Source organism: Mycteria americana, chromosome 8 (assembly GCF_035582795.1).
Source record: "Mycteria americana isolate JAX WOST 10 ecotype Jacksonville Zoo and Gardens chromosome 8, USCA_MyAme_1.0, whole genome shotgun sequence".
NCBI classification, from domain to species: Eukaryota; Metazoa; Chordata; class Aves; order Ciconiiformes; family Ciconiidae; genus Mycteria; species Mycteria americana.
In genome coordinates, this window is record NC_134372.1 from 50,272,689 (window position 1) to 50,295,481 (window position 22,793).

The following is a 22,793-nucleotide window of genomic DNA, read 5'->3' on the forward strand; positions in this document are numbered from 1 at the left end:
GCATCCGCGCTGCTGCACGCTTACCTACGCTGAACTAGCACTGCCGCTCGGTCTGGTCACCGTCTTTCTTACACACTCCTTCGGCAGCTCGGCAAATTGCACCCGTGCCTCCCGCCCGCTGCGGGGTGACCTGCAGCCCCACGGGATGGGGCAGGTCTCCTGTGCCCCAGGAGCTGGCTGGAGGTCGCCGCCTGCCAAGACCCGACACTGATTCCTCCTGCCGGCACCGGTCCATCCCCTGGGCGCTGGCCGATCGTTTCCCTAAAAGCCCTGGGTGAAGGTTTCCTGCAAGGTGGCACAGCAGGATTTCCCTTTGCAAAAGCTGGTTGCCCTCTCCCCAGCGGATCGGTGTTGCGCGCGTGCCTGCCGATCTGGGTTTCTGCCGACCCCCCAGCAGCAGCCGGGCTGACGGCCAGGCTCACGTCCATCCTCAGAGCCTCTCCTCGCCCTTGGGCGCCGCACTTGCCCCAAGAAGCTTCTGGGGCCCGCTCCGCCTCCCGCGGGGCCCGAGGCCTGCAGCCCGGCCAGGACGTGCCCCTGCAGCGGGTCCCGCCAGCCGTGCCCCGTGCGTGGTGTGCAGAGCAGAGGGGCCACGCCGCGGAGCTGCCCCCCCCCCCGCCGCTGCCGTCACGCCGCTCGGGCGGCCCCGGACCCGATTTGTTCGCATTTACTAGAGCGCACACGCAGAGGGTCTGGTTTGGGTTTGGGTTTTTTTGCCGCTATTGATCTGGTGCTTTAAGAGAGGAAAAAAAAATCTCCTTGGCTGTCTAAACACTATTGATCTGTGCTGGGAAGCCACATGGACAGGGAAGGGCGTGGAGAAATTGCAATTTCATTTCCGACAACTTGTTCCTGTTATTTTTACCCTTTTGGACAGGGAGAAACACGGAGCAGCGGCCTCAGTCGATGTGGTCAACAGCTCCCCGGAGAGCTCGGCGCAGCTCTGGGGGCATCTCGGGGAGCCGCAGGCCGGCGCAGCGGGAGGCAGCTGTGCCCAGCTGTCCCAGGGGCACGGCACCGAGCGTGGCACCGCTGCCGGCCCCGCTGGCACCCGCCTCCGGCTGCAGGCCTGCAGTGTGCCCTGCGGCCGGCAGCGGGGCCAGAGCACGGCACGAGGATGGTGCAAGGGGGGTAGCACAGAGAGAAGGGGGTGCAAGGGCAGCGCGAGGCTGGTGAGGCCCAGCCGTGGCACGAGGATGCCGCGAGGCTCACCGCACACCCGTGCCAGCGCTGGGCGTGCCAGCGGGGCGGGACGGGGCTTGCCGGATGCACCAGCACCAGGAGTTCCCCGGTGCACCAGGTCACCAGGTTCTGGTTCTGGGCATTGTCCCCAGGAGGGGGCCAGGGCGCGGGCTGCAGGCAGGGCAGAATGTCATGACGTGCCCGGGACGGAGCGTGGTCCAGGAGGAGCATGCCACACGAAGGCTGCGGTGAGGGCTGCAGGCAGCGGGGCCGTGCTCCGCGGAGCGGGGGCAGGTGCTGCTGGAGGGGAGGGGAGGGCCCCGGGCCCCCGCGCAGCTCTGCTGTGCTTCTGCAGGAGCCCCAGGCCCGGCATCTCCCGCTGGCACCGGGTGCTCCCGCGATGGGGAGGTGCAGTGCCAACGCCACGGGGTGGTGGGGCTGCCCCAGGCAGGGTTGGGTGACGTCCCTGGCCGCCCCCTCCCTGGGACCGAGTGTTGTCTGGGGCCAGCGGGAAAGGCCTGTCCCGTGTTGTGGTCCCTCCAGCAGCGAGAGAGTGGCCAAAACGTGGCACGTCCAGGGGGGTTCCTGCACCCCTGGGCCAGCCTGAGGATCCCCGTGGAGGCCTGCCAGGAGCGGAGGAGGCAACATCAGAGCTGAGCAGCTCCGTCCAGCAGCTTCAGCAGGAGACCTGGCAGCCCCGGGTGAGCAGGGCCAACCCCACTCCCACCCCAGGCGCTGGTTGTGTAGCCGCGGGCTGGTGGCTGTGTGGTATAGGATGCCCTGGCCAGCCCTCGCCCGTGCCTCCAGACAGCTCGTCCCCCAGGGCTGGGGAAAGCACAAGGGCTCAGGGGCGTCCAGTCCTGCTGCGGCTGCACTGGTCCCACTGCCACCATTTCCCGCAGCAGCTGCGGCTCGTGCTGGCATCGCTGCAGTGCCGAGTGCCAGCAGCGTCCGGGCTTGGCTGTCGGTGAGCCCGGGGGGACTGTCAGAGCACACGCAGGGGGGTGCTGCCGGGCGGGGAGAGGTCTGCACCCAGCAGTCGTCAGCACGCTCCACTGCTGCTCTCTGACCAAAACCTGGGCTGCCAGTGTGGCTGTGCAGCCCCAGTGCCTGGCAGGAGCTGCCAGATGGGCTGGCCACAGCAGTGAGCCAGACAGATGCTGCTCATGCTACGTCCTAGGGCCAAAGGCAAGCGTCGGTGCTGGAGCCACGGCAAGCGGAGCCCCAGGCATGCCGGGACACGCAGCAGCAGGAGCTGGAGCCAGCACAGGTGCTGGCCTCAATACAGGCGCTGCAGCTGGACCTGGACTTCTGCAGGGGCACGAACCGCGAGCGGCTGGTCCAGCTGCAGCAGCAGGAGCGTGCAGTGGAGCAGAAGCACCAGGACTTGGTCTTTCTGATGCAGCATTACCGGGCAGTGATGGGCAAGGTACCGCTGCCGGGCACAACGGCCACAGGCCAGGCTGCGTGAGTCCCCCACCCTTGGCCCTGTGCCCCCACAGCCACCCCATCACGGGCTAGGCACCACGCCTGGCCAGCAGCCCTGCCCGCGCAAAGAGCTGGTGACCAGCCTCCCCCGGGGAGGGCAGGGCACGTCCTGCCAGCCACGTGCGGGACAAGGATTTAGCACCACACCCTGTATGGAGTGGCCCAGCCAGCCTAGGCACAGGGCAGGCATGCCTGGCATGGCCCAGTCCACCCAGCTGAGCCGGGCTGGAAGACCGCAGCCCGCGATGGCCCCACTGAAACCCTGGGCACCATCCCAGGGCTGGTGGCACTGCTGCGGCCCACAGCCTTGCCAGCGAGCTGGGCTCCCTGCTCTCCTCACGTGCCCGTGCCCGTGCCCTGTCACAGGTCAGGGACCGCAGGGATGCCTTTCCAAGGCTGCTGGCTGTCCAGCAGACACTGCCGCCACAGGGAGGGCACTGTGGGGGCTGCACGGGGATGAGAGTGGCCAGGAGCCAGCAGCCATCCTGCCTCCCACCTGGTGCAGGCCACATCCCTCTGCCACAGGCCCTCCCCGACAGCCCGTTGCCTGTGGGTTGTCCCAAACCAGCTGCTTCTCCAGCCCCAGCCTCTCCACAGCAGGGCTCGGGGCGATCCAGGGGGTCCCGCACCCTGCCGGGTACCCGCAGGCCAGCGATGCACCTCTCCACAGGACCAGAAGGATGAGGCGGTGCAGACAGAGGTCACCTCCTACGTGGCCACCCACAGCCATTCTGACACCAGCTACAATATTCTGAAGGAGCGCGCAGAGCCGCTCGAGCAGGTCAGTGCCGGCAGCCCAGCAGCCACAGGGCCGGGGCCGGCAGGAGCCGGCAGACAGCACGTGGCCGTGCTGCTCACACAGGTGGTGGTAGGCGCAGAGATGATGCACTGCAGGCAGAAGCGGGCAGCTGAGGAGCGCCGGTACCGGGCACAGGACACGCAGCTTGGGAGGGCAGCCGTGCGAAGCAGTGCCGAGGAAGGCGGGGTGGGCAAGGAGGGGGCATCCAGGGCCACAGGGCGGGGACTGCGAGGGCTGGAACCTGCAGCCGGCACGCTGGGTTCCACGCTCTCGGGGGCTCTAGTGGGGAGCCCAGGCCCAGCCAGAGCTGGAGCCCATGGCCTGCCCCGACGGCAGAAAGCAGCAGCAAGGAGACATCAGACACCCGTAAGGGTCAGTGCGCACGCGGCTGGAGGATGAGGCAGGAAAGCACCCCAGGAGGCAGCAGGCAGCACCTCCCCATCAGTTGCTGCACGTCCACGCGCTGCAGCGGCACTCGGTCCATCCGGGTGCACCGACGGGGAAAGGGCAAGGCCCTGCGGGCACCACAGGCTCCCTGTGCTTTTGGGGCATCGCTGGTTGCAGAGTTACAGGGCAGACAGCGTTTCCCTGTGCGGTTCTGGGAAGGTGGAGAGGCAGCTCCCCGAGCCTGGGGGGAAACAGCCAGGGAGGCATAGGAGCCACAAGAGCAAGTGTCCCAAAACCGCGCCGCAGGGCTGAGCCCTGCTCCGCTTCCCACAGAAGCCCTGGGACGGGGTGGGGGGGGGCAATGCCGGCCAGCCCCCACTGTCTCAAGCAGCCCAGGCACCGGCACAGCAGCTGCCAGCCCCGAGCACCCTGCAGCGCGCCGAGGAGCAGCCGTGCCTGTGCCCGGGGAAGGGCGTGCAGCACGAGGCCAGCTGCGAGGTGGAGGCCGAGCTGCAAGCGCTGCAGAAGGAAGCGGCCAGCGGCAAGGCCGAGCAGGCGCAGAGCAGGTAGGCAGGCCCTGAGGCTGGCTGTCCCTGGCACGGCCAGAGCCCGAGCAGGGTCCTGCCTGCGCCCACTCCGTCGAGGGAGGGCAGCCTGGGGCTGCCACAGCTCAGGCTGTGCCCTCGCCCCCAGGGAGCTGGCAGCGCGGCTCCAGGCAGAGCTGAGCCAGTGGCAGTGGAAACAGCAGGTGACCCTCGAGCAGGCGCTGCGACACATGCACGCTGCGGCCCACGCGGAAGAGAAGCTGCAGAGGAGCCAGGAACAGCTCCAAGCCCTGAGGGAGCAGGTAGGGAGGGGGCAGGACCTGCTGTGGGGTCCCTCCATCAGCCTGGCCCCAGTCTCCCCTGCCCCATGGACAACCCAGGGCCTGCCCAGCGCCAGGAGGAGGCTGCCACACCATGGGAGATGCAAGGGGTGCCGTGCCGTCAGCAGGACGGGAAGGAAAGGCTCTAGCAAGAGCTGCAGCAGGCAAAGGAGTGGACGAGCACCCTCAAGAGAGAGAATAAAGCCCTGCAGCAAAGCCTGTGCTGCAGGAGCGGGCAGCGAGCTGGGATCGGCAGCAGGAGAGAGGGCACAGACCTCCCTCTGGCAGGAAGAGCACCAGCGCAGCACCCACTAACGCACTGCCTTCTCTGCAGCTGGGGGCACAGGAGGAGCAGAGCCAGGGCCTGTGGCACAGCCTGGCTCGGCTGCAGGATGAGCTGGGAGCCACCCAGGCCCGGGAGCAGCAAAGTCTGCAGCAGCTGAGCGGAGCCAAGGAGACCATCCAAGGCCTGCAGCAGGAAGCAGCCTCCAACAGAAAGCACCTGGCAGAGCTGCTGCAACGGGTGAGGGCAGGGACAGAACAGCCCCCCGATGCAACCAGCCGCCATGCAGCCCTCAGTGCCAGAGCAGCGAAGTGCCGCAGAGCCCTTTCCTGCTCCTGGGCAGCACTGGTCCCGGGGGGGGGCCCCAGCCTGCCCATAGCTTGGCCAACCGCCCTCCCTGCCCCACAACTTCGCATGCAGGTGCAGGACATGGCCACCCTGCAGGCAGAGCTGGCCCAAGCCCAGCAAGAGAAAGCCAAGCAGGAGGAGAAGATTGCAGCCTACGAGGAACAGAGGCAGCAGCTCCACTGGGAGCTGAGGAAGCTGCAGGGGTCCCAGGAGCAGAGCAAGCAGGAGGTAAGCGTGCCCCAAGCCTTCCCACAGGGCACCGGGAGTCTGCTCAGCCTGTCCCTCTCACTGCCTCTCTGTGCCACCGGCAGGCCTTCTCCCTCCAGGAGAGGCTGCAGGAGCTGAGCAGCCGAGCCCAACGCTGGCAGCAGCTACACCGGGACAGCGAGCGAGCTCTGGCTATGCGAGAAGAGGAGCTGGTTGTTTGCAAGGTGGAGCTGGCTTTCCTCAAGGAAGAGCTCAGCAAGGCCATGGAGCAGGTGCAGGACGGACACAGGCAGCACCACAGCCCACGGGCAGGGACAGGCTGGGCCCCTAGCACCGGGAATGACAGATCCTGGCCCACAGGCCAGGCAGAGGTGGGGACAGGACAGGGGACAGCCTACTGCAGATCCCAGGCCACCAAGGGAGGAGGAAGCGGGTCTGGCAGCAGCAGCAGCAGGGCTGAGCATCATGCTCCCCTTAAACCAGCCCTCTTTGCTCCACTGCTAGAAGTCCCTCAGCATGAAACTACCATGTTATGACAGATGTTCACGGCCAGTAGTGCTGGGGTAACGGTTCTTCTCCAGAGCAGCTCTCCCCAGACACCAGCATCTCCAGACCCTGCTCAGCCCCAAAGGCTGCTGCCCCAGCACAGCCTGGCTTCTCCAACTGCCTTCAGCCCCGGGCACACAGAGGCTGGGAAGAGCAGTCACATGCTGGTTCACACATGGCACGGGGGGGTCATGCTTTCCAGGTAGAAACCCTGCGCTCTTCCCACACCCTGGCATGCTCTGACAGCAGCAGGCCACACAAGGAGAGGGAGCTGGTGCTGGTCAACGTCAGCCAGCGTGTGAAGGAGCAGATGTGAGTGAGAAGCCTTGCTGGAGCAGAGCGGCAGGTGGCTGCATTCTCCTCACACCAACTCACACCTTGTTTTCAGGCAGTCAAATGAGAAACTAGGGCACAAGATCCAGCGGCAAATCAAGCAGACCGCAGAGCTGACAGGCGAAAAGGAGTAAGCGGTGAACGTGGGGAGCGGGGCTGAGCTCTCCGCACACAGCAGTTACTGCTGCCGGCAGGGGTGTATGGGACAGATGGACAAGTGCTGGACTACCCAAGCTCCTGCAAGGCCAGCAGATCAGGACTGTCTCTGCACCACTGCCTCACCTCATCTCCCCTGCCTTTCCTCCAGGCGTCCTCAAGACACACTGGGCAGGACGCAGGAGGAAAACACGTGCCTCACGGTCAGAACACATGAACAGCACCACGAGTGTGAGCAGCTGAAGGTGAGCAGAATTCCTGGCAGAGCCTGGGCTGAAACGCAGCTGGGCCTACGTGTGTACAGGGACAGCTGGGCACCGGCTGCCTGCCCAGGGCACGGGTGTGGGAGAACTGCCTCTGCAGTGGTACGGGCCAGGGACAGGTTGTCTTCGCCCTCTAGGTCAGTGTAATTCTGTGTCTTGTCCCAGACTCTACAAGGAAACGACTTGACAGTACCAGCCCTGCACAATTCTGCAGGGCTGCCTCCATCCAGCACTCGCCTCCAGGACAAGAAGCAGCGCAAAACAAAGCAAGAATTAGACTGACAACCTTTAAACAAATAAAATTCTTTCTGTTCTGTAGCAAAATTAGTGCCAAGCACCAAAGCCCTCCTGGGCCACAAGCTGTAGAGAGCCTCAGTACACAGTACAGTGATCAGAGGAGCTGGGCACTCTCCTAAGATGCCGCTGCTCCTGGAAATCTTTAAGCCTGAACGCAACGGGCACTGCCTTCTTAGAGGCCAAAGCGGGCTGGGGTGCGTCGTGGCGTCAGGGGCTCCCCCTGCTCCTTCCGCCCAGGGGTGTAGATTTTAGTAGATCTGCCAGGGGAGGACAAGGGTGATTAGTGGAAGACGCAACCTTTCCCTGCACCAGAACACCCATGGGGAAGTTGGGATCCTCTACGCAGCTCACTACTCCTGCTCTTAAGCAGGCAACCCATGGCCAGGCAGGGCCAGCACCTACCTTGCACTGCCCAGCGGGTTACGGCGCTCCTGCTCCTCCCGCCGGGCACGCAGCTGCTCCTCAGCCAAAGCCATCTCTTCCTCCATGGCAGACACCTCCTCCTTGGCACGGCGGCGGTTCTCCTGCAGCAAGGCAGCAGCAGGTCAGGGACAGGCAGAGGGCTGGCCAGCAGCAGACTCTCTGCAGGCCCACAGGCCTGTTCCCTCCATGTCAAAACACACACGCTGCACTAGAACAGACATGCAGTGGGCCTGCTGTCTGCCAGCTCGTCCTGGACAGGAGACTCACCTGGCGTGACTTGCCAGCATGTTTGATGCTGTAGAACATGGGGCCCAGCTCTGCCAGCCACTCTCCATCCACAGCAGTGACACACTGCATGTATTCCTGCAGGGACAGAAGGAAAGAGCAGGGTAGCAGGATGGCACTCTCAGGGCCTGGGCACCATTTCCAGAGCCACGGCAGCTCCCTCCCTCCCCCACTCACTGACAGCACTTCTCAGGCTGGGACCATATCCCCCCTTCCAGACAATTCCTCCTGGCCTCACAAGCTGCTATGGGCTGGACTGGGTGACACCACAAAGAGGTTCAAACATGTCCCACACAGGCCAGGAAAAAACATGGGCAAAGGAACAAACAGGACTCTGCAGATGACACAGACGCCTAGTTGGTATAGGTGAGAACGGCTGAGAACTGCCCTTCTGACAGATCCTAGCATCACAGCGAAGCCCTCCCACCTCCCTCAGAGCACTCCTCACCCTTCTTGCTAGCCCTCAGCTCAAGCTCACCTTGGTGGTCATGACCAACTCATGGTACACAATGTAGTCTGGTGTGTAGCCCATGCCAAACAGAGAGCTCGTGGGGTGCAGGTGGCAGGGCATGCCTGTGCGGATGTTCACATACTCCCCAATGCCCTGCAAAGAGAAGTGCGGTTAGCCCTCCCGTTCCCAGACAGGGCCTCTCAGCCCCAGACTAGCAGACACCTCTCACCTTCAGCTTTGCAGCTTGATGGAAATACGCAGCACAGATGCACTTCCTGACAACATCCCAGTCAGTTCCACAGGATGCTAGGCTCATCCGCTGCTGCACCATAATGTCCTTGAGCTGGGCACGCACCTCCCGCACCTGCAAAGGAGGTGGCAGTCAGATCCCTCTCCTGCGTAAGGCTCGCTTCCCCAGCCTCGTTGCCACAGCCTCACCTTCCGCATGGCCTTGGCATGGATGAAGTGCTGATTGCACCACAGCGTAGAATAGCTGTTGTTCTTCCACTGCAGGTAAACATTCAGATAAGTCAAGTGATCGCTCTCTGGAACAGCAAACTTCTCCCGCACTTGGTCACTCTCCTCCTCTCGGCCCTGAAGGGTGAGCAAAGAACACAGGTTAGTCAAAGGGCAGGGGAAGGCCCCAAACTGCTGAAACAGCAAACAGGTACCTTAGGCCGATAAAAGATGGCAGGCACAGACAACATGGAGACAATGAGCAAGATCTCAGAGCTGCAACCCATGTCGCAGGAGACAATGAGCATTTTGGAGAGTGCAGGATCCAGTGGGAACTCCACCATGAGACGTCCTGTTGAGGTCAGACCACCTGTAGGAACGGCACAGGGATCAGCAGCTGGGCAGGTCCCAGCCCCATGGGCTGACGGCTTGCCCCAGCAGCCAATACCTGTGTTATCCAGGGCTCCCAGGATCCACAGCTGGTACATGGAGTTCAGCATGTTGTCCTCGGGGGGCGGATCCATGAAGTGGAACTGCAGCAGGTCCTGCACACCCAGGGACTTGAGCAAAAGCACCACATTGGCAAGGTTGGTGCGCTGGATCTCGGGCACCGTGGTTGTCAGCAGCTCATTCTTGTAGGCGCTCTGGGTGTAGAGCCTGGGGAACAGATGCCAAAAGCATGCTCCTCCCGTTCAGGCCGCTGCGTTCCTTACTGACTCACCAGCCGTTGCCCAGCCCAGCCAGGCACGGCACGGGGCAGCAGCTCTGCACTCGGCCAGGCCAGCCAGCAGGACCCCAGGGAGGAACCTCTGCCCTGGCCAAAGCGTGGCCTCCCCAGCACATAAGGGTGGGGGGCTGCAGTACAGCGTACTCAACCCCCTCTCAAGCACAGTCCTTCCCTGGGCGCAGACTAGTCTCAAAGCAAAGCCTTGAGAAAGCTGCCTTTGGCTTGGCTGCTTTTCTGACAGCATCGAGGGCAGAACAGCCACAAGCGAAGATGGGCAAGGGAAAAAACTGGAGCCTACCCTTTCCCCTGCAGAGGCATAGGGTCCAAAAGAGAAGGCCTCAAGGCCTGCCTATTGCCTTCATCCCCCCAGAAGTTCAAGATAACGAACAGCTCCAGTAACAAAAAAATATATATAACCTGATGCCAAGCTGCAGATACGACAGGAACAGGATCACTGGTGACACGCCTACCTGAAGCAGTGGCCTGGGCCTGTTCGGCCAGCTCGGCCTGCCCTCTGATTGGCATTGGCCTGACTGATGGGGTAGATCTGCAGCGCATCCATGCCTATACGGGGGTTGAAAACCTGCAGGGCACAAGAACAGACTGAAGTAAGAGGAAGGCTGCGTCACTACCACAGAGGTCCCTCAACCCACCCCCAGAGATCACAGACATAAACAGTACAGGAAATCTTGACTTACCTTCAACTTGCAGTAGCCAGAGTCAATCACAAACATGATGCCATCCACTGTCAGTGAGGTCTCTGCAATGTTAGTGGCAACAATGCACTTCCTGACCCCATCTGGAGCCTGCAAGCATACTGCGCATCAGTCAAACCCCTGGGCGAGGGCCTCTGCACCACGGAGGAAGAGTGCAGAGCAGCAATACAGAACCCAGAAGGACAGGGCTGACTCTCCTGGGAAGCTGAGGGGGGCACATGCTTTCTCTTGCCCTCCACATGCAATACAAAAGGCATGTCTGCACTGCACCTCTCACTCATGCTCAGTACTCTTCCCTTCACTAGTTTCCCCTGTCCCCACCCCTGTTCACAGAGCACACATCAGCACCTTCTGGAAGATCTTGGCCTGCAAGTCCGATGGTAGCTGAGAATAGATAGGCAGTACAGCAAGAGCAGGCGCCTTCTCCAGCTCCTCAAGGTGCTCCACAATTTGCTCTGAGGTCACCTAGACACAAAGAGGAGTGTAATCATAAGATTAAAACAACAAGGGGGTAGGGCGGTGCCTGCCCTTCCAGCTCACCTCTATGTCCTCCTGGCCAGGCATGAAGACGAGGATGTCTCCGGGAGCACCAGACAAATGGACCTGCAGGGCTTGTTTCACTGCAGCCTCCACGTAATCCTCTTGTGGGGTCTGAAAGGCACAGCCCCCGTGACAGACGCCAGGAATCTCACCTGCCCCGTCCCGCATGCAAGACTGCATCATAGCACGGCTACTCCTCCTCTATCCTTTCTGTCCACCACAGAGTACAGTACACCCAAGTCACAACCCCCTCCCGTCACAACAGAACTTCCCTCTGCAACGTTTACCATACCTTGCTGAAAAGAATATCAACAGGGAAAGTGCGCCCAGGAATGTGGAAAATAGGAACGTTCCCAAAGAAGGAGGCAAACTTATCTGCATCCATGGTGGCTGAGGTGACAACAAGCTTCAGATCTGAGCGTCGGGCCACCACCTAGAAAGCAGATGAAAGGAACAATAAGGAAGGGGCATTTGTGCATGGCTGCAGGCTGCTTCCATTATTACCGAGACAACAGCACAGGACAGAGCTTCTGCTGTGCTCTAGAGGCACTGGCCACTAATGCCAGGGAACACAGATGCTCTATGACCTGTGCAGTTAAAAAGACCCGCTGACCTCGATCCAGGAAGCCTTAAGCCAGCAAAGATCTCTGTACCTAGAGTTTCTGACACAGCCAGCAAGCCTCTGGCAGCACTCAGGCACCAGGGGAGATTTAACCCCCCAGAACCAGGGACCAGGATGCTGGAGCAGCACATGCAGACAGAGATGTGGCAGCTCTGCTTCCCTCTCCCAGACCTGGCAGAGAAGGGCTGTCCCTGCCAATACTCTGCTTTCAGACCAGCTCATGCGCTCTGTGCTGCTGTCCTCTAGTCCAGGCTCACACACACCTCCCGAAGCAGGCCAAAGAGCACGTCCGTATTGAGCGAGCGCTCATGTGCCTCGTCCATGATGATAGCACTGTAGTTGTCCAGGTCAGCCTCTCGCAGTGACTCACGAAGAAGGATCCCATCTGTCATGTATTTGATCACTGTGTTCTCGGACGTGCAGTCCTCAAAGCGGATGGCATAGCCCACCTGGGAGGGCAGAGATACCAGCAAGTCTCCCAACAGCCCCGTGCGCTCACTGTCATGAGGCTGCACCCCTGCACCCACTGCCAGACTCACCTCCTCTCCCAGACGCACCCCCATCTCTTCACTGACGCGCTTGGCAACTGACATGGCCGCCACTCTGCGGGGCTGGGTGCAGCCAATCATGCCATAGTCCGTATAGCCATCCTCATGCAGGTACTGCGTCAGCTGAGTCGTCTTCCCACTCCCCGTCTCCCCCACCACAATCACAATGCTGTTGTCTCTGAAGAAAGGGAAAAAGTATTTCTTCATACACCACAAAGAAGGGCTTTTGCATTCACAGCCCTGGCTGGCCACCCAAGCGTCATCCTACTCAGGCAGGAGAGCTGCCACCAACCACACAAAGCAATGGGCTTTGTTTCCTGAGGGTACAGCTTCCAAACGGGCCACGTATCTAGGAGGATTTCTCACTTGGGTTCCTGAGATACAGGCCAATGCCCTGGGGATGCTCTATGACCAGCTCCCTAGCAGCCACACCTGAGGATGGAGAGCAGCTCCTGCTGCACAGCAAAGATGGGCAGATATTGCCTCTGCTCCAGGATTGATTTCTTCTTGGCGAACTCGCTGCTGGCTTCACTTTTTTCTTTCATGTGTTCGGCAAACTTCTGCTCAGTCCTAAGGAAACACCAGAAGTCCTGAAGCTGCCTCTCCACACACTTTGCTACACCTACAGCCCCCCTCACCAGTTGAGCAGGAGTAATTCAAAGCAAGCTCCTACCTGTAATCCACTTTGCCATCTTCTGTCACCATCTCGTCCTTCTCCTCCTCCTTCTTGATCCCCATAATGTCTCCCAGTTTTGTGCCTGCCAGCTCCCAGTGCTTATGCTGAGCCTGGAAGGACAGAGAGCCGCATGACTTTGTCACAGCAAGCACTGACACAATCCTACTCATAAGACTAGGAAATCATATTAGCCCTGCAATTCCCCAATGCTACAACGCAGAACGCACACCCCATTCCTACATCAAGTCCCCCTCTTCCAAGTGAACTGCAGCAGAGCTTTTAGACACTGGTCTGGATACAGAGACTTCAGGCACAGGATGACCAACCGCCTCCCAGAAAATGGTTCCAGCTGCTGACCCTTCCATTAAATTTGAACTTAAACCTACACAAATCTGAACCAGAGATAATCCTCCTGCTCTGGACAGGTGCTCACAAGCCTCTCTCCCACCTTCCTGTTTGCTCTCGCTTCTGATATCAGTTTAGCTTCCATCTCCGTTCCGCTCATACGTAGCTCAAATCCAGTTCAGTTTCAATTTACAAGGAACACGTCCATGCTTTCCCCACAGCTATCACGTAAGCTTTAGAGAAAGTCCCTAGAAAACACCCCCAAAAACTAATATGCTACGTTATTGCATACTCCTCCTCGCAACTCTTCTGCTGAGACACGACAAGATATATCCTGCCACCATGCTGACTGTCCCTAAGCTGCCTTGCGTTCTTCCACCTGCTCTCTTCTCCCATGATCCGAACGTCCTTTGGATCAGACTCCTCTGCACAAGCGCACAGTGATTCACGTCCCAGGCAGTGCCTGAGGAAATCACATCACAGCAGCTGCTTACGAGCCAACGCAATGAGCTGGGCTGCCAGAATATCCCCAGTCATAAAAATATGAACTCCTTATCATCATTGCTGCCAAAGCCTGCATTCTGCGAAGTCCAAACAAAGGCTGTGAGGCACTACATAGCACGCGTACAGTGGGGTAGTCAGCCAAAAGGTCACGGCATACCCTCTTACGCTCCTTCTGCTCCCTGTGCTTGCGCACCAATTGGCTGCCTTTCCGGGCTATGATGGCCAAATCTGAGGTGGCATCCTTGACAGGGATGACCGGCTCTGGCTAGAGGGAAGAGGTATTGCTTCAGTACAGAGAGCTCACACTTGCGGGGCTCCCTGCCATCAGCGCCATCAGCCACAGCCTCTACCTGCTTGGTGAAGACAATCCTTCCATCTAGGAAAGGGGGGACTAGGTTGTGCACCAACAGGTGCACTTTAGCAGAGTTATCCTCCTCAAAATCTTCGTCCACTTCAATGCGATGAACCACACCACTGGTCAGCATGCGATTCGTCTCCCAGCGCTCGTTATCCTGCCGGAAACAACATATCAGAAAATAGATGGGAGCCCCACAGAAAGCCCAAGGGATCGCACCAGAGCACTGAGCTCAGGTCTGGGCCCACACTGACAATAGGATGAAACTGACGGTTCCGGCCTAGGGAGCCCGAAAGTAAGCCCTAGGCAAGAAACAGCAACTGGAAGCAGCAGGGTACGGGAAACCCAGACTGGCCATACGAGGCACATGGTCAACAGGACTGTCTCCAAGGAAATGCAGGACAGACATTGTCCACAAGGCCCCTGCCATACTCAGAATACGCCGGGAAGCCTGGACATAATCCCACCCGTGCTGAGGGCAGCGGCCCCCAGCGTCCACTGGGCCAACAGTAGACAACCCTAGCAATGAAACTCACCCCCCAGAATAGCAGGAGCGTAGCCCTCTGCATTCCTGCTGCCCCGGACACTGCGATCCACCGCAGTCACCCTGATTGCGAATTCTGCCCCACGCAGCAGATGCAGGGCTGCGCTTTCCAGGGGAACTTAACAATAGCTTCCCTGTGAGCCCTCGTTCAGTCGGGGCCAGGACACAGACTGTCCTCCTCCACCCCAGAGCAAGGGCTCAGCCTTCGCCGCCAGCAAGCGGGCCTCTCAAGGGGCAGCAAAACAACCAGCGCCCACACGCTCACATCTCGCCCCTACCTCATTGATCTGCCGCCGCTGCGCCGAGATGCGCTTCTGCCTCTGCTTGTGCAAGTGCTGCTCCCGCTTCTTCACGTACTCCTCAGAGGAGTAGGCCAAGGGGTTGTGAAACTCATCGTAGCCCTCATCCATCATGTACCAGTCCCGGTCGGCTTGCTGGGAGGGGAGAGGTGCGGCCCTGAGCTCCGCCGGCCCCGCAGCGCTCGCCTGCGGAGACGCTCCCCAGGCCAGGCCCTGCCGCTGCTCCCCGCTCCCTCCCACCGGCCAGCGGTGGCCCCACGGCCCGGCCCGGCAGCCCCAGCCCGCTGCCCGCCCTGCTCCTCGCCCGCCCTCGGGCTCTCACCCGCTGGTCGTCCTCCCACTGCTGCCGCTCCTCCTCCGTCTCGAAGGCGATGCCCTCCTCCCCGTCTGCACGCCGGCCTGGGGGGGTGAGCCGGTCAGTCGGGGCGCCGGCCCTGCTGCCGCTCCGCAGGGAATCCCACAGAGCCCGACCTTCTGCTGGCAGGGGAAGGGGATTCCGCCGCTGCCCAGCCCAGGCAGCTCAGCCCAGGCTCCTACCTCTCCCTCTGGACAGCCGCGGCGTGGCCCCCAGGTGTCTCCGGTCGTCAGCCCACTCGTTGTATTTGTATGACGGGGTGGGCAATGGCGTCTTATCCGAGTACCTGCTCCTCACAGACCTGAAAAAACAGCACGAGGGAGGAATTGGTGCCCACAGCCAGGCGCTGCTCTTACACACGCCCTCCCCTTTCTGCAGCTCAGCAGCTCATAGCCGCAGCCCCAGGCACTGATACCTGTCCCGGTCTCTCCGGTCCGTGTCCCGCAGTGATGATGCCCGGTGGCTGCGCTCTGAGTCTCGACTGGAAGGCATGGGCGAGGGAGATTCCCACTGTGAGCGGCGGGCACTGCTGTAGCCGCCATCATCTTCCTCCCAGCTCGAGCGAGACGGCGTGGCTGCATCTAGCAGAGGAGATGGGGTTTGGCACCTGATGTTCAAACAGTGACCCCAGGCACCTGGGGCCACCTTACACCTCCTAGCAAGGAGCACGGAGAGAGGGTACCCATTTGCCCTCCCTCTAAGGGAAGGGGCTGACCCCGCGATTCCAAAGGACCACGTTTCTATCACATACACCCAGAACAGACCCTGCTGTGCAGAGATCAGCCAGATTGTCACACACACAGCTGGCAGATTGCTCCCAGACCCAGGTCGACCTAGGAGTTTTATGCTTGCCCTAACCACAAATGTTAGAAGATACGGGCTTTTCTACCCACACTCGTCCTGACCAAACCAGCAGGAAACAAACAAAAAAAAAAGAACAAGCCCCTTCCCGTCAGGTCTCACACAAGAACTCTACCGGGTCCCAATCCCACCTTTGGGCCGATGTCTGGGGCTCTCCGGTTCGCTGCTCCTCCTGCTGCTCCGCTCCGATGAGCCATCCCTCTCCGATCTGCTGCTGTGACGACTTCTGTCCCGCTCCTCTGCAAAAAGAAAGTAAGATCAGGTGCCCAGTGCACAGACGGGCTTCCCAAGCCTGCTGCAGGAAACACCACAAACATTAGTTAAGGACTACAAACAGGCTGAGGGACAAGCCCAAACCCTAAGCAGGAAGAGTCACAAAGGTCTCTGAGCAGTTACCGCGGTCCCGTTTACGATCGTGGTCCCGATCCCTACTGCGTTCCTTCTTTCGTTCCTTCTCCTCCTTGGAGGAGGCAAAGACACCATGCTCCCGACGCTCCCTTTCCCGCTGCCGGCTGCGTTCCCAAAACTCCTCGCTGACACCCCCTGTGTAGGAAGGCGTTTCCACGTGGACAGAACGGTAATGCCTGGAAAGGCAGAGCAGAGAGAAGAAAAGCTCAACAGCGCTGAGGAACAGCTGGCCTTTGACTTGTCTCGTACGACTCTAGTTCTAACCTCTGCTATAGCAGAAGCTTATGGCTAAAAGCGCTCTCTCCATCCTTTGCTAACAGCCCACCAAGTCTGCTGATGCTCTCAGACACCCGCACTTGTGAGCAGGCCGCTGCCGCCAGGCACCCGGCAGCAGACAGTCTCACGACTAGGACGACTGGTGATTGCAGGCCTAGCAGCATCTAAAAGCGCTCCTGCCCGTAACGCCTGCGGGAGGGCGTTTTCCCCGGACCTTTTCCAGACCTCCTCAGATCTTCAGAGTGCCCAGAGTCCTCCCCCGAGGAGATCTCCAGAGCTCCCCACCACACAGGAGGTTACAGCCTGCTGCTACAGGGCGCGGCCCCCGCAGGCACTGACCGTGCCCGCACCCCTCGCTCACGCTCGTCCCTCCCGGCAGGGATCCGCCGGCTGTGAAGCGCCCGGTGCCACGGCTCGCAGCAGGAACCCCCGTGCAGACCCCACCTGTCCTTGCGAGCGCTCCGGCTGCTCCGATCGGTCTCCTCCTCCTCCTCCTCGTCCTCCTCGGGGCTGCCCGCCTCGTCACGGCCCTCTTCCCAGTCCTTGTAGGAGGAGACCCGGGACCGCTTCCCACCGGCCGCCTCCTCCTCGCGCTCCCGCCGCTTCTGGGCCGCCAGCACGTCCAGGCCCAGCAGAGAGGCCCGTGGTGCCGGCGCCTTGAAGACGTGCTGCTCGGCGGCGGCGCTCCGCCTCCGCAGGACCAGCCCGCCGGCCTCGGCGTCCGGGCTCGTCCCCGCCAGCCGGTGCAGCGACTCCTCGCTCGCCTCGGCCATCGCCGCCGGCCGCTACCACGCCGCGCAGGACCGGGCGGCCGGGCCGCGGCGGGCACCCATGGGGCCTGCGGGGCTCAGGTCAGCGGGAGAGTCGGGGTCGGGGTGGGCGCCGGAGCGCTGCCTTGCCTTGCCCTGCCCTGTCCTGCCCTGCCCTGCCCTGCCCCGGCCCGGCCGCCCTCGGCCCCACCACCCCCCACCCGCTTGCAGTTACCTCAGCGACCGCAAACCAGCTGCCTGAGCGCCGCCATAGCCGCCCCACAGTGCTCCGCGAGAAGAGCCACTCTAGCCCACCTGCACCATAGACATAGCGGCCAGAGCCTACAGGAGTGGCAACCACCATAGAGTCCAACCACCGCTAGACAAGACGTGCTACCGGGCCTCGGCGGACTTCCGGCGTCGGGAAAACTGTGTGCGGTCACGTGTTCGCGGGAGAACTTCCGGCCGTGGAGGGCGCGGCCGGAAGGGGGGGGGCGGACAGGAAACCCAGGGACACCCCCACACAGCGGGAGGAGGGGGAGAGAACCCCACGGACACACACACGGGTGGGGGGAGAACCCCACGGACACCCCCACACACCAGGTGAGGGGGAAAGAGAACCCCACAGACACCCACACATGGGGGGGGGGGCAGAGAACCCCCCGGACACCCCTACACACGGGTTTGGGGGGGGGAGAACCCCACGGACACCCCCACACACTGGGGGAGAGAACCCCACAGACACCCACACATGGGGGGGGGAGAACCCCACAGACCCACACACACGGGGGGGGGGGGGGGAGGGAGAACCCCACGGACACCCCCTCACACGGGTGGGGGGGGGGAGAACCCCCAGAGCCCCAGGCAGCCCCTGCAGACCAGGGCCCCGCAGCCGCCCCCGGGGAAGCCCTGCGAGGGCTCCACACGAGCCCCACGGGCACCACCCCACCGAGGGCAGGCGCATGCACACGCTCACCCCCCCCACGGACACACACGTGTGCGGCCCCCCCGTGCTGCGCACAGACAGGCGGGCGGACAGACAGACAGAGCCTGCAGCTGGGTGTGGGGCAGTTTTATTCACACACGGCCCCGCCTCAGCCGGCCGCCACCGTCTCCTTGACCCAGGCCAGGACACGCTGCACATCCACGTAGACGCCATACTTGGAGGCCGTGCAGGTCTTGTCGTAGCTGAGGATGCCGGCCGCGTACCAGGTGTCGTCATCGGGGTCCTGCACGGCGAAGGCGCCGCCGGCATCCCCATAGCACGTATCTTCCCGCAGCTCGCTCATGCCCACGCAGAAGGTGTCATTGCTGAGGATAGGCTGGACCCAGTAGGTCGCATTCCGTGCCTCGTAGTACTGCCTGCAGCTCTCGCCCTCTGCCACCGGCAGCATCACGTACTTCATCATGTCGGGAAAGGCAAAGGTGGCACCGCGGCCCCAGCCTGAGACGTAACCCACCCGCCCCGGGCGCACGTAGTCCTTCTGGGGCAGGCAGATGGGCATCACCTCCTCTCCGAGGAGCACCTTCCGCTTGAGCTTCAGCAGGGCCAGATCCACAGACTGCGGGTAGCCAGGGTGCAGCACCACGCGCTCGATGCCCAAGGCGGGCTGCTCCTTGCTGCCCAGGAAGAGCTGCAGCGTAGGGGCGATCTCCTCCGGCTTGGCGTTCTCACTGTGGTTCAGGTAGACGTTCCTGCCCGTGGTCAGCAGCCACTGGTCATCAATGAGCGTGGCCCCCGCGACGAGGTTGTGGCGGGTCACCAGCCGGGCCTGCCAAGGGAAGCTGCCCTTCCTGGCCAGCAGGCCCCCGATGATGCGCTGCATCTGCTTGGGGGGGTTCTTCGGTTTCCCGCACACTGCACGGGGCGGAGCAGGGCCCCGGTGAGCCCTCTGAGGCTGGCAGGTGCCGGATGCCTCCTGGCCCACAGCGGCCCCAGGGAGCGGCACCGAAGCTGGGGGCTGCAAGCAGCCCCTGCGGCCCTCGGGCTGCCCAGACAGAGCGCTCACAGCCGCCCCCGCCCCTCGCAGCCCCAGCCCCTGCCGCTCTGCTCTCACCTGGCTCGCAGACAGGCACCTCCTTGCCAGCTTCAGCGCTCACCCACACGTGATCCTCGTCACACCTGTACGTGCCTTTGGGGGGAAACCGGAGTCAGCACCCCTGCCCTGCAGCAGGCGAAGGGCCCCGCGGCCAGCGAGGCGCTGAGTTACTTGTGCCTCCCCGGGGCTTTGGGGAGCGGGGGTAGCTACTCGTACCCCCCAGGAAGGTGGGGGGGGGGGAGCTGCATCATCTGGCATTGGGGCAGCCCCATGGATCCCCTGGAGCTGGGGACGAGCCCCGTCCCTGGGTGCTGTGCCCGTGCCGCGTGCCTCACCATCACCAGAGCCGCGCAGCTGGTAGTACGGGTCGCAGCGGTACTTGATCAGGTGCTCCACGTAGCCGTGTTCAATCTCCGCAGGCTTTGCACAGCTCCACTCTGCAGGCAGAGGATGCTCAGCTGGCCCAGAGCACCCAGCCCAGGACATGGCCCCCTCCTCTGGCGGGCCCCTCCCCAGCCCCGCGCCTGCTCCCCGCCAAGCTGCCCCTGGCTTCCTCCCAGCCCCAGCGCTCCCACCCTTCACCCCGGAAGGTACCGGTGGCAGCTGCCGTCTCCAGCACGGTCCAGGCCAGGCCAGCAAGCAGCAGCACTGCAGGTCTGCAGGGAAGAGCGGGCACACTCAGCAGAGCGCTCCTCCCCCCCGCTCCCCGTCCGTGGGCTCCACGGACCAACGCCCTGGCCAGGCTTGTGCCCTGTCCCGAGGGCTCCCTCCCGGGAGGGCGGAGGGCCGACCCCGCACCCCTGGGGCTGCCCCTCAGACACAGCCTGGAGAAGTCGCCTGGGCCAGACCTGGCCCAGACCTGGCCCCTGCTGCTGCGGAGGACGAGGCTGCAGCGCCGGGAGCCGGAGCGCTTCCGGGCCCAGCATGGGTCCTGCCACAGCCCGCAGCGGGGCCAGGTCCTCAGCCGGGCGAGCAGGACAGACGCAGCGCCGAGCACGTGCAGGGACACATCAACGTCGCTCACCCCATGCTCATAGCTCCCTCTCCTCACAGCAGCCTCCTTCTGCAGGTCGACGCTGACCAGGGCTCCCTCCTCGTCCCTTTTATTGCCACCTCCCTCGCCCTGGTGCAGCCCCATGTGCCCCAGACCTCCTGACCCTCCTGTACGCAGCCAGCGCCTTTCCCAGCAGGAGGAGCACAAAAAGCCCTACCTGGCTCACGGCCGGCCTGGCAGAGGCTCCCGGGAAGCCTGCCGAGCCCCCACGGGAAGCCGGCGTGCCAAGAGTTTCCGGGATTTTGCAGCTACAAATATGCGGGGAGGGATTTGGCCGCAGACGCTGGTGCCCTGGTGCCGTGACACCCGCCGGGGTTCACAGAAAGCAGAGCCAGCCCCCGCACCCGGCAAAGCCGCCCTGTGCCACCACCTAGAACAGGCCCTGTGGGGACTCCCGGCAGCCCCGCGGGGTGCCGGCAGCCGCCCCAGTGCTGGCAGGTGAAGCCGGGGCGCAGGAGCCGCGCGCCATCCCGTCCTGCGCCCGGCTCTGCCCGCAGCCGGGGCGCACCCTGCCAGCCGCCCCGCAAAGCTGGGGCGCAGCGGGGCTCGGCCCCGCCAGCGCCCGGGCAGCACCAGCCCGGCTGGCCGAGGGGCGCAGCGCATCCCACGCCAGCTCGCCGCAGGCTCCGAGGGACCGCGGCCAAGCCGACCTCTTCCCGCAAGCGCCCACCCCTTCCCGCGCAGCAGGCTCCGGCCCCACGTCCTGGCAGCCCCTGGCCCCGCGGGTGCAGGTTGTTTGTCGGCGCAGGCAAGGGCAGCCTTACGGGAACTCGCAGCAGCAATCGCTGGCCAGCGCCCAGCTGGACGCGGCCAGCAGCAAGGGCGCGGGGCAGAGCGCGTCAGCCTGCTCCGACGAGCGGAGTCCGCTTCCAGCGGGAGCACGACCAAGGGGCGGCACGGAGAGGAGGGGACAGGCACCCACCCTCTTACCCATCCCAGGGTGCTGCTGTCGCAGTGAGGCCGCCCCAAAACAGCCTGGAGCACCGGGGCCAGCCCCAGCCCTGAGCCGTTGAAGCCTGGCCTGCCGGGGGTCTCGCCCGTGCCCTTCCTGCCCCTCGGACGCTCCGCTCCTTCAGGCTCAGGAGGGACATCTGCGCCCGGTGCCAGACACTCCGAAGACGGCTTTCCCATCCTGCGCGAGCTTCTTCCCATCTCGTCGGGCACCTGTCCCCCCAAATGACGCGGGGCTTGAGGTCTCTGGCCCAGCACCGGTCGTACTCGTGCAACCACGCTTGAAACACAGAAGGCCGGAGTGCGGCACAGGGCACGCCGGGGCCCGGCAGCTCCCTTCCACGAACCACGCCACCGCTTCGAAAGGTGCTGTGGCATCTGATGATAGCAGGCTTAGATAGCACTGTCCCACTGCAGCGGGCTCGTCCCTCCGCAGGAGACCGCCGTGCCCTGGCAGGGGGAAAAAAGCAACTCGCGACTGTGCCTTGGTGCCCGCTCAGCAGCCTGAGGGTTAGCTCGGGCAAAGGGACCGCCCGCAGGAGGGGGGGAGCTGCCCCAGCCTGCCCGCGCCGGGGGCACAGGTCGCAGCCCACGCGCCAGGCTGCGCGGGGCAGGGCCGTGCTCGAGGCCAGCGCTGCCAGTGTCCGCCGTGGCACGGCAAGGCACTGAAGGCCTCCAAGCCACAGTCACGAATCAGCTGCAGAGCACAGACCAGAGTGCCGTGGGACAAGGTGAAGCTCAAGCTGACGCTCCCGCAGGCACGACGGCCATCTTCAGGCTGGGAGAGCAAGCACCTCCCAGGCCCTCGCCAGAGAAAGCACATCAAACCCTTGGCCGATGGACCAGCTCACATCCCTGTCAGAGCAGCAGTAAGCACCACCTGCCCGAAGCAGAGACTCTAGGAAAGGAAGAGGCTGGTGCAAAGGGCTGCGGAAGCGGGAGAGCAGGCAGGCGACAGCCCTGATGTGAACCAAGGGCACTGTCAGCAGGGTCAGCAGTCCCGCTCCTCCTGTAAACAGGTTTGGTGAAGCGCTGTGATGCAATCCTGCTCCGCAGGGTGGATTGCGACAGGCTGCAGAGGGAACGCTGTGTCCAGGTCAAGCTGTGTTGCTCAAGAAAGACCCGAGATGACTGCAGGGAGCCCAGGGTAAAGCAGCAGCCAACGCCGGAGGCCTCAAAGACAAAACCAACGGCCTCCAGAAGCATGAAAAACAGAGCTTTTCCATAACAAGTGACAGGCCATAACCGCAGCTGCCTCCAAACACCTACATACTGGCAGCAAAGGGAAGAAACAGCGCCCAGCACCTCCCAAGGGCCCAGCCTCAGGCAGAGGTGTCTGCGAGGGAAGCCCTGGTGAGCTTTGCGTGGATCCGTCCCAGAGCCCGGCTACCCTGCGGCTTCTACCACTAGGAAAAGACGCGCTGACCGTGAACAACACAAAGAGAGCTGACCCTG

General features: G+C 62.8%; 3 protein-coding genes across 8 annotated transcripts; 1 reads left to right on the top strand and 2 right to left on the bottom strand.

Annotated features, from left to right (window-relative positions):
* Positions 1-1,515: 1,515 nt before the first annotated feature.
* On the top strand, positions 1,516-7,166 carry PMFBP1 (polyamine modulated factor 1 binding protein 1). 5 transcript variants are annotated; one of them, XM_075509307.1, is made up of 4 exons: positions 4,231-4,703; positions 5,056-5,580; positions 6,746-6,839; positions 7,023-7,166. In XM_075509307.1, exons 1-3 carry the CDS (start codon positions 4,632-4,634, stop codon positions 6,809-6,811), a joined length of 663 nt encoding a protein of 220 aa, XP_075365422.1. In that variant the 5' UTR covers positions 4,231-4,631; the 3' UTR covers positions 6,812-6,839; positions 7,023-7,166. The 5 variants fall into 5 exon arrangements, with proteins under 5 accessions (XP_075365421.1, XP_075365422.1, XP_075365424.1 ...); XM_075509306.1 differs by lacking the exons at positions 6,746-6,839; positions 7,023-7,166 and adding an exon at positions 1,516-3,451 and having other exon boundaries at positions 4,550-4,703; positions 5,056-6,299; XM_075509309.1 differs by lacking the exon at positions 7,023-7,166 and having other exon boundaries at positions 6,494-7,016.
* On the bottom strand, positions 7,141-17,684 carry DHX38 (DEAH-box helicase 38). The gene is made up of 27 exons (XM_075509304.1): positions 17,530-17,684; positions 16,990-17,383; positions 16,258-16,445; positions 15,993-16,100; positions 15,416-15,581; positions 15,183-15,301; positions 14,968-15,044; positions 14,625-14,780; positions 13,798-13,959; positions 13,605-13,712; positions 12,596-12,708; positions 12,355-12,492; positions 11,914-12,100; positions 11,638-11,823; positions 11,045-11,185; positions 10,753-10,863; positions 10,561-10,677; positions 10,195-10,302; positions 9,967-10,079; positions 9,218-9,426; positions 8,985-9,139; positions 8,752-8,907; positions 8,543-8,677; positions 8,341-8,466; positions 7,845-7,940; positions 7,557-7,678; positions 7,141-7,411 (listed from the first exon to the last, which is right to left on the bottom strand). The coding sequence occupies exons 2-27, from the start codon at positions 17,316-17,318 to the stop codon at positions 7,327-7,329; spliced, it is 3,711 nt and encodes a 1,236-aa protein (XP_075365419.1). The 5' UTR covers positions 17,319-17,383; positions 17,530-17,684; the 3' UTR covers positions 7,141-7,326.
* Positions 17,685-18,350: 666 nt separating this feature from the next.
* LOC142413318 (haptoglobin-like) lies at positions 18,351-22,711 on the bottom strand. 2 transcript variants are annotated; one of them, XM_075509312.1, is made up of 5 exons: positions 20,358-20,744; positions 19,928-19,989; positions 19,669-19,770; positions 19,352-19,426; positions 18,351-19,152 (listed from the first exon to the last, which is right to left on the bottom strand). In XM_075509312.1, the coding sequence occupies exons 1-5, from the start codon at positions 20,366-20,368 to the stop codon at positions 18,389-18,391; spliced, it is 1,014 nt and encodes a 337-aa protein (XP_075365427.1). In that variant the 5' UTR covers positions 20,369-20,744; the 3' UTR covers positions 18,351-18,388. The 2 variants fall into 2 exon arrangements, 1 of the variants encoding a protein (XP_075365427.1); XR_012776772.1 differs by lacking the exons at positions 18,351-19,152; positions 19,352-19,426; positions 19,928-19,989 and having other exon boundaries at positions 19,732-19,770; positions 20,358-22,711.
* Between the last annotated feature and the right edge of the window lie 82 nt (positions 22,712-22,793).

What these genes read in the sequence shown, in the direction of transcription:
- DHX38 (XM_075509304.1), bottom strand. Translation starts at nt 17,318, where the DNA reads ATGGCCGAGGCGAGCGAGGAGTCGCTGCACCGGCTGGCGGGGACGAGC. An exon ending in CCCCAGACATCGGCCCAAAG is followed by an intron (nt 15,582 to 15,992) that starts GTGGGATTGGGA and finishes CTCCTCTGCTAG; the next exon opens with ATGCAGCCACGCCGTCTCGC. An exon ending in CTGGCCAGGAGGACATAGAG is followed by an intron (nt 10,678 to 10,752) that starts GTGAGCTGGAAG and finishes CTTTGTGTCTAG; the next exon opens with GTGACCTCAGAGCAAATTGT.
- PMFBP1 (XM_075509306.1), top strand. Translation starts at nt 4,632, where the DNA reads ATGCACGCTGCGGCCCACGCGGAAGAGAAGCTGCAGAGGAGCCAGGAA. An exon ending in TCCAAGCCCTGAGGGAGCAG is followed by an intron (nt 4,704 to 5,055) that starts GTAGGGAGGGGG and finishes CCTTCTCTGCAG; the next exon opens with CTGGGGGCACAGGAGGAGCA.
- LOC142413318 (XM_075509312.1), bottom strand. An exon ending in GGAGACGGCAGCTGCCACCG is followed by an intron (nt 19,771 to 19,927) that starts GTACCTTCCGGG and finishes CTCTGCCTGCAG; the next exon opens with AGTGGAGCTGTGCAAAGCCT. An exon ending in GGTGCCTGTCTGCGAGCCAG is followed by an intron (nt 19,153 to 19,351) that starts GTGAGAGCAGAG and finishes CGCCCCGTGCAG; the next exon opens with TGTGCGGGAAACCGAAGAAC.